At 37.0% G+C, this 8393-nt stretch overlaps 1 protein-coding gene across 1 annotated transcript in view; it reads left to right on the top strand.

Moving 5' to 3' along the window:
* The first annotated feature begins 3690 nt into the window (after positions 1–3690).
* Positions 3691–8393, top strand: part of LOC131881797 (uncharacterized) — a 7832-nt gene continuing 3129 nt past the window's right edge. The window contains exon 1 of the mRNA XM_059228755.1: positions 3691–4394. Coding sequence (XP_059084738.1) covers positions 4034–4394 — 361 coding nt within the window. The 5' untranslated portion in view covers positions 3691–4033. The remainder of the gene's footprint in view (positions 4395–8393) is intronic.

Here is an 8393-nt window from a genome sequence, read left to right as displayed (position 1 = left end):
AATAACTAAACACATCATTTTGACCAAAAAGAACATGATGATTTGTCTAAAACCTTTCAAATTTTGACATTTTTTGCATCACAGTTTCAATTTTGCTCCATAAATATGAACTATTTGTAAACCAACATATTGGGCTTAATTTCTGTACTGTGTTGAGCTGTCCGCTGGATCGAGTTGTAATCTGGGTCAAGTTGTCCTGCAACCATTTTTGTTTTTTTAGAACTTGTTATGTATCCTCTTCTTTCAGATCAGTCTCAAAAGATTCTGCACGGCACCTATTGCATTAGAGATAAAGCACAAACTTTTGGCGAAATTGCCTTACCACTACTGGGAATGGAATCCCCAGCAGTTCCAGGTGGAAAACGTAGAACTTGTATTTAGCTTTATAATTATTGCATATCTGATCAACTAACAAAGTATAGTTGTTGGATCTGGCTGGCCTTTGAATACAGAGTTGAACTGAAATTTGGTCGAACACTTGTCCAAGTTTGCATTGAAACCTTTTTCTCTTCCAAGTTAATTTCAAAAGAAATAGTTGTACACAAAGATAGCAACTCTGATTTACAAGCAAATTCAGTATTATTATGGTTCAATGTGCAAGATCACACAAGATAAGACTTGTTGATCCAAGGAGTAGTATCTGCTATGTATTTCAGTGAGAATTTTGAATAAGCTGAAAATCCTGATTACGTCTTCAGTAGCAGTTTTACCAATCAATAGTTTTAATGGTTTGCATCACCAATTAGGTTTTTTTATTTCTCCCGGTATCGTTCCTTTTTTCTTTTTCGAACGGGGGAAAGAAAATATGTATTTTGGTTCTCTCCCCGAAGTTCCGTCTCCCTCTCCAGGCAAGTTCGAACGGTGAAGACCACTTCTCTTCTTTTTCAGGCTCCTTCACTGTTTAATGTGTTTTTCATTCTAATATTCGTAGGTAATACGTGCGGTAGGCGATGATAATCCGTTAACTTCTTTCAAGCCAGACTTGGACTTTTTTTACTAGCATTCCAGATCAGCTCTACAATCCTACATTCACGGTCGAACCCTGTCTGCCAACTCAAATTCGTTGGGAGACCAAATATCATATAAAGTTTAAGAGGTAAGAAATATTCTAAATATGACCTTTCATCCTTAGAACAGTTAGAATAGCCCGTAAAAAACAATACAAAAGAACCAAATACAATGACTTATTTGCCACTGATGGAATCAAGTAAATAATCACGGGTGGTTGCGACTAGGGTAATCAATTTACATTTTCTGTGGCGTTTGACATTACTAATTGCATGACAGAAATCTCTAAGTTCATTTCAAAATGTAACCCTGATTTTCCTATCGCCAATCCAGTGGAATTTTTTATTCGTTTTAGCTTTTTTCAAACCATGAAAAGTTAGGTGTAAAAATTATTGTCAAAATTTTTAGTAAACTTGAAACCCTGTGTACCCTTGCCTATTCGTCATTTGTTGCACTGTATATTTACGAAACGTTAAAAAAGTTGTATAAAACTGTTTTTTTGCAGGTTTTGGCCATCTATTTTTCTGCAACAGTAACGTTAACGGTTCAAGCCCTGGTTATCACCTGTGTTTGCTTTTTCATGCTCTCTTGTTTGCAGAGAACCTCAGCGGATCGTTTGCTCTTCTTTTTAAACCAACTAGCTTGATGGGGCAAACTGCCAGAGGTGTCTTTATCTTTATAGGATTTATTTCAGCCCTCATCGTTATTAAGTTCGTGTAAGGTAATAAATTGCTATAATCTTTATGACTATTTTTCTTATGCTTTACTTTTCCTTTTTTTTGAGGAAAAAAATGCACCTCTTTTGTGGTTTCTTGTCCATGAAGGTCAAGTAATACTTTTTATTACTAGATAACATAGAGCAAAGTAAAACAGCATTAATTTTTTTGCAGTTTGGGAGCTGGAGCTGGAGGGGTGAACCTCGCGTGGCCAGCAAAGCTAGCAATAACATCATTCGTAGATTGTTCGGATAGGCACTGTTAGAGTCAGTACCTGATTGGCTCTCCATTGGTGGGTTTGGTTAGCATCTGGAGGATTATTGAACTAGGGACCTCTCTCATGCTAAGAAACTGCATTAACTTCTGCACTAACCACGGCATTAACAACTGCACTAACCACTGCATTAGCTACTGCACTAACTATTGCACTAACCACTGCATTAGCTACTGCACTAACTACTTGATTAGCTATTGCACTAACCACTGCATTAGCTACTGCACTAACTATTGCACTAACCACTGCATTTGCTACTGCACTAACTATTGCACTAACCACTGCATTTGCTACTGCACTAACTATTGCACTAACCACTGCATTTGCTACTGCACTAACCACTGCATTTGCTACTGCACTAACTATTGCACTAACTACTGCATTTGCTACTGCACTAACTATTGCACTAACCACTGCATTTGCTACTGCACTAACTACTTGATTAGCTAATGCACTAACTACTACACTAGCTACTATACTAATCACTCTACTAACTATAGAATTAACTTTTGTACTAACTCCTGCCCTAACTACTACGCCGACTGCTGTGCTAACTATTGCACAAATTACTGCGCTAATTACTGAGGTAACTAAAGAGCTAACATCTGCGTTAACCACTGTGCTAACTACTGTGCTCCGCCTCCTTCCGTCATTTGCCATGCGCATTTATTGCCCTAGTATTAAGGAAAATGTACATGCTATGCCCGTGAAAACTAGTTTCAAAAGACTAAGAATAATACAAAGTCATCGCTTTTCACAACCAGAATCGCGCTCAAACCCATAAATACATTCAAGTTTTTGTTCCACATATTGCCTCTCTCTGTATATTTGTTGCAGTCAAAGGTAGGTTGCGAGGTTCACTTTTTTATGAATTAATCGCACCTAGGGATCTACCCTCAACAATAAACAATCTTTTTAAGTTTTTCACATCCATCTGATAAACACTATTTGTCAAAACGTCAATGTAACCGTCCAATGGGCTAGATATCACCTCGAGGATTTGAAGCCAAACTTGACAACATCATTCCAAAGTTTTTCTTGAACTTATTTTACCTAAAATAGCTTTTAGATTGAAAATTATTATTGCTCATTGACATTGAACAGACAATTTGATGGCTCTCTTTCACAAGCTCGATTTTTATGGACTGCGTCGATTGAAATACTATTTTGATCAAACTTCTGTAACGTTAGATCAAAACGGAATTTCAAAAAATCAGAAAGTTGTTACTTGATTTGGTGGTCAATCAGTTTGTATGCAAAGATTTATGAAAGTCGAAACTGATTTATTTGTTTGCCAAATTAAAACATTACTAGCTGAGGCAAGCAAAGCTTTGACTGATTCTTTAAATATTGCATGGATAAGTTGAAGTTTCTCAAAACTCGGGTAAATCAATCAAAATGAAAGTGTGAAATGTGTCGCAAAATCAAATACATGTCACCACAACACACTTTGGTCAGTATTCAAGCGAAAACAAGCACATAACCTTGCTCAAATCTGGCAATCTAAATCTAATTTCAAGACTATATTTTTCCAATGTCACGGTCAATACAGAGCCTAATCATGATCAAGCGTTCTACATTACGAACTCTTCAAGTTCGCGTAAACACTCAAATTATACATAGCAATTAACAGAGTCAACACAAATATCGACTAAGACTATTCGCAGCTTTTCTAATTTCCTGCCTCTAAAGAGCCACGTACACCATAATTCGTTACGACACATGACTCTGACGTTGGTTTCATATTCCTCTCATCTTCTTGATATGAGGGTCAAAAACTCGTCGTCCGACTTGAAATTCAAATTGTGATCAACCACATCATCTGGTTTTCTTTCTCCTTGGAGAAGCTTATGGTGCTTAGAACAGACCTGTCAGAATAGCCAACGAAGCAGATCAACCATCTACGAGTACTTACGCTTGCTGAGCTTTCCTGGCTCTTTTGTCAGTCTATTGAGTGCCATGGTGACGTCGAGGCCTTTTCAATTAATCGAACAGTTGCTTTAGTGCCTTCTCAGTCTTTTTCCTAATCGAAACCATGGCGGGGAGTCAAGGAATATTTCCAAAGGTCCTTGTGGTGTTCCTCATGGTGTCTTTGGTTTTTATGGGCTTTGAAATGATCCATTTTAAGGAATCATTTGGGCAAGCTTTACAAGAATCATTGGTGGGCCCTTGGGATTCAATGGTAAGCGAGGACATTCTGACCGTAAACAAGTCAAGAGTTCGTCCAGCCAAACCTGAGCTGAATTTTCGACTTTTGTGTGCTGAAGACCGACAGCGAATCAAAGAAGTTTTAGAGTGGGACATCAAAAAGACTGGATGGCAAACATTGACAAAGTACTTGGCCAAAACCGTTACGTATCCTGTCCAGATGGCGTGTCAACAAATGAAGCGACTGGGTGAGCGTGTAAAACGATAATTAAACCCTCAAAGAAAAAGAGGTCTGAAATAGATAACTTCGTTGGCAAAAGTATAAAAATATGACGCCTCAGATTTGCTAGAAGAATATTGTGCAAGAAATACCATAAGGTTGAAATTTAGCTTGAGGCTGCGGCCGTTCTCACTGCTGAAGTAATAAATCATGGGATTATGCTTACTCAAGGACACTACAGAAAGGAAGCGCCACCTTTTTTGTGATCACCAAACCTTTCCCTCTACAATAGGCCTAAACTAATGATGTTGAATTTTTCTAATGTCTCTTATTGGCATTATTTATTGCTCAAAGAGTGTGGCTAATATCATTTTTGTAACCATTGATGGTAGGTGCTTCAAATAAGACGTTTAAATATACTTAAAATGACTTCTATCATGTCTTTAAGTACAATTACTGTAAAATAGTAATTAGGTATTCTTGGTAAAGGAAGAATTTACTCTAAACAAAATCAGTCAATGTGTTTTTTGCCAATAATATTGTTTGACGAAAATTGTTTCAGGAACATCTTGACCAACTTTCAAGTAATTTGGTGCACTTATTTTGAATCCATGGTTCTCAACTTGGGAATGGTCCCCAAATCAAACGTAGGCATATTTTAGCTCTGCGCTACATATTGCTCTTAAAACTCATTTCAAAGTTTTAAAATCATTACAGGATACACCTCAACAAATATGACACCTTTTTTAATTGACTATTTTGGATCCTCTTGCTAAAAGCCCTTTTTTTAAAGTCTCAAACTCAAATCTAGTGGGCTGGACTTCAGTCTTACTCTGTGCGCTATAAAAAAAGTCTGCCTTTTATGTAAGATTCCTAATAAATAGAAATTTAAACTCTACTCAAAAGCAACTCATCTATTTTTCACCAATGCCTGAGGATTTTTTTGTCAAATGTGTGGATTAAAACAAGATTATCAATTGTCCATTATAGATATACTGATAAGTTAATACTTTTGTACGTGTACCTTTTTGCCTATTTCATACATTTCTTTTCTTAATTGTCAGTGTAAGTTCCTCATGAATTGATTCTTGTTCATTTTCTTTCTATAAATGGTTTTGAGCAGATTGTGCCTAATATTTTACTGATCTTAAAGACAACTTGCTTGTTTTTTTTTACTAGATGTTCATGGTTATTTCATTTATTCTTTTGACTTTTAAAGATAATTCAGAAATGTTTGGTATTTGAACAGAGTTGTATATCAAAGAGATCATTATTTACTAAAAAATACACTTAAATGTACTATGTAGCATGGGCAATCTTGTTTTTTTTAATACTAGAGTTTCTGTCTTAATTCAAAATAATGGCCTAAGTTGGCGGACAAAGGAAAGCCGCGACGGTTCCTCTCTTCAGAGTCCCTGGCTTACTGTTTGGAACCTCATCGTTTTTTAACTCCGGAAAAAGCAATAACCTCACACTCTCCCACAACTCGTATTCGTGAGCAAAATACCTTAATTCCTGTAATCATGCTTAGAAAGATTTTTTTTGTTCTGAGACATTGTTGACATTTGACACTCGTACTATGTAATCTGTGTAGGGGCAAGTAGAGAGTTCTTAATATGAAATGAATTTGACAGTGCCAGCATAATATTAGTAAGGAAGATTACCCTAGAGGTTATTGTAATCCCCTCACAAAACAAGAGCCTTTTGAGCCTCAAAATCATACTTTTTCAGGCACACAAAATGCCATATTTGTTAGAGGTAAGAGAGTGCACACTTTGTGATCCTAAATAAGAGTATTAACTACACTGTTATTTAAAAGATAGCTATTCAAGCGAATATGACATGATTTTGATTATAGGCTTCTTATGCTATACATAACATGGTATACTTTTTGCACTTCAGAGGTCGTTTTGCGAGTTGGCCTATAGCAAATAGGGCTTATTCATTTTTATTGTATTTGTAATGAGTTTGAGTTGTTATGGCTAATCATATCTAAATCTTATGCATAATTAGTGACCCAGGTCACATAATGCCCGGAAAAGAAATTGCGTTCATGGCATGTTACGAGTGGTTTATTTAGCAATCTACCATGCCTCTTCCTCATTTCGTTTGAGCTGTCTGACGTTGCAAATAAGGGTCCCTATTGTTGAATGTAAAATTAATGCAATTGCAATCGATTACATGTTTTTGCTACGGTGAGTCTTCATTAAGAATAATTCATGATCATATGATCCAAAGTAATTTTGTGCAGAAATTTAAGAAAATACGGACCAATTTGTAGTTACGAGAAAATCTTTCCAAAACTAGAAAAGCACTTTTTGACATTCTCAAGCTTATGCACTTGAATTTAGGCCGTCAATACCCAAATTATATTACGAGCATGAAGTTATGGCATTTGTCGCTCAAATGAGTCAATGCAACAATGCCCCAAACATTATGTCAAACTCATTTTGTCTGAACAATCCAGCCTCCATTTTTATACATTTAATCAACATATTGTTTTATAAACTTGATTTGTCCTCACTGTAGAGCCGTAAAAAATAGTCGATTAAATTTAGCAAAATATCGGCAAAAAGACCTGTGAAAATGGCGAAGTATTTGTGAAATTAATTGATAATATACGCGGAATACAAGCATTGAGTGTTGTATTTTGTATTTCTAGATTTTTGGGTACAAGAAGCTAGATTACCAATTTAAAACCTCTGGACATTAAGCAAACCACAACGGGCCCAAAAAGTTAGCTATTTTGGACATTGTTTTCCTAAACTTCCAAATTCGAATGGCCTTCCCCTCATTGATCTTGGTCTTGGAGAGAAGGCTTCAATACATCAAATAAGGAGAGCGAGACATGGCTTAGTAGGTACCTTTAAAAGGCTTTATAAGGTTCAACCAGTAACTCCAGTTCTACTCCATGCAGCTTGGAGCATTGTTCGGACAACTCCCTAGCCATGGAGTATGCCCCAGCTCACCCTGATTTGAAACATTACAACGTGATCTCGACGTCTGCCATTATTATGTTTGCGTTTCGTTGTGTTTTGTCTGCTTATGTAGCGTTGAAGGAGGCAGGAACGTTCGAACGAAAATAGACAAAATGCGGAAAATGGACGAAATGTGTGAAAACGGCAAAAAGCTGGGAAAAGTCGAATGGACCCTAAAAAGTCGGACTTTTGTTACAGCTATAGTCATCAGGTTAACGTTGTATGCAATTTGCCCAATGAAAGTGAGTGCGTTCCATACAGGACGTGGGTTCCAATCAGAGCTGTTCATCGGATCCGATCGGATTGAGCAAACATTTTCGGATTCCGATCGGATTGAGCAAACATTTTCGGATTCCGATCGGTCTGAGCGAGGATTCATAGGTTCAGAGTCGGATCAGATTGGGTATTTTGTTCGGATTCGGATTGTGGGACTGCAAAGCCGCGTTCAATCGGATCCGATGGGATCTGGGACCCAGATCCGAACTTTGAGATGAGGTAAAGTGATGCCACCTTGTTTTGGACACTTTACGAATTTGGTTCATGTTCGCAAAATTTATGGGATTTGGTGCAGATTGTTGGATAAAACAATTCAGATTAAGTGACCCATTTTGGATTCGGATACGGATCGAATTGAGCGACTTTTATTGGATTAAGCGAACGTTTTGGACTGGAATCGAATCTCCAAAACTCTGTTCGGATCGGTTTGAGAGACACTGTCGGATCCGATGAACAAATCGAGACAAATCCCACCTTTCTTGTGAAACGTTAAACGAATCGAGAGTAACAACATTAGCTAACAGCTAATCAGTAGCTAACAACAACATGAAACAAAACCAACGCATATATATTTTTATGCTAAAAATCCCTCTCCTCAAGGGTTTAGATAACGTTGGTCAATATGCTAAATCAGCCTTTGGCATGAAGCAAAATCAATAACTGTCTTTTGCAGTTTGTAAGAAATGAATGCCATAATGTTGCTGATTTGGCAACGCAGTTTTTTTCAGTCTGGTTAGTTTTCGCAAATCTAATGATCTAAAAATTATTCTGTT

The sequence above is a fragment of the Tigriopus californicus genome, chromosome 6 (assembly GCF_007210705.1).
Source record: "Tigriopus californicus strain San Diego chromosome 6, Tcal_SD_v2.1, whole genome shotgun sequence".
NCBI lineage: Eukaryota > Metazoa > Arthropoda > Copepoda > Harpacticoida > Harpacticidae > Tigriopus > Tigriopus californicus.
The sequence above is the reverse complement of the archived record's forward strand: the minus strand, read 5'-3'. Positions and strand labels throughout refer to the sequence as shown.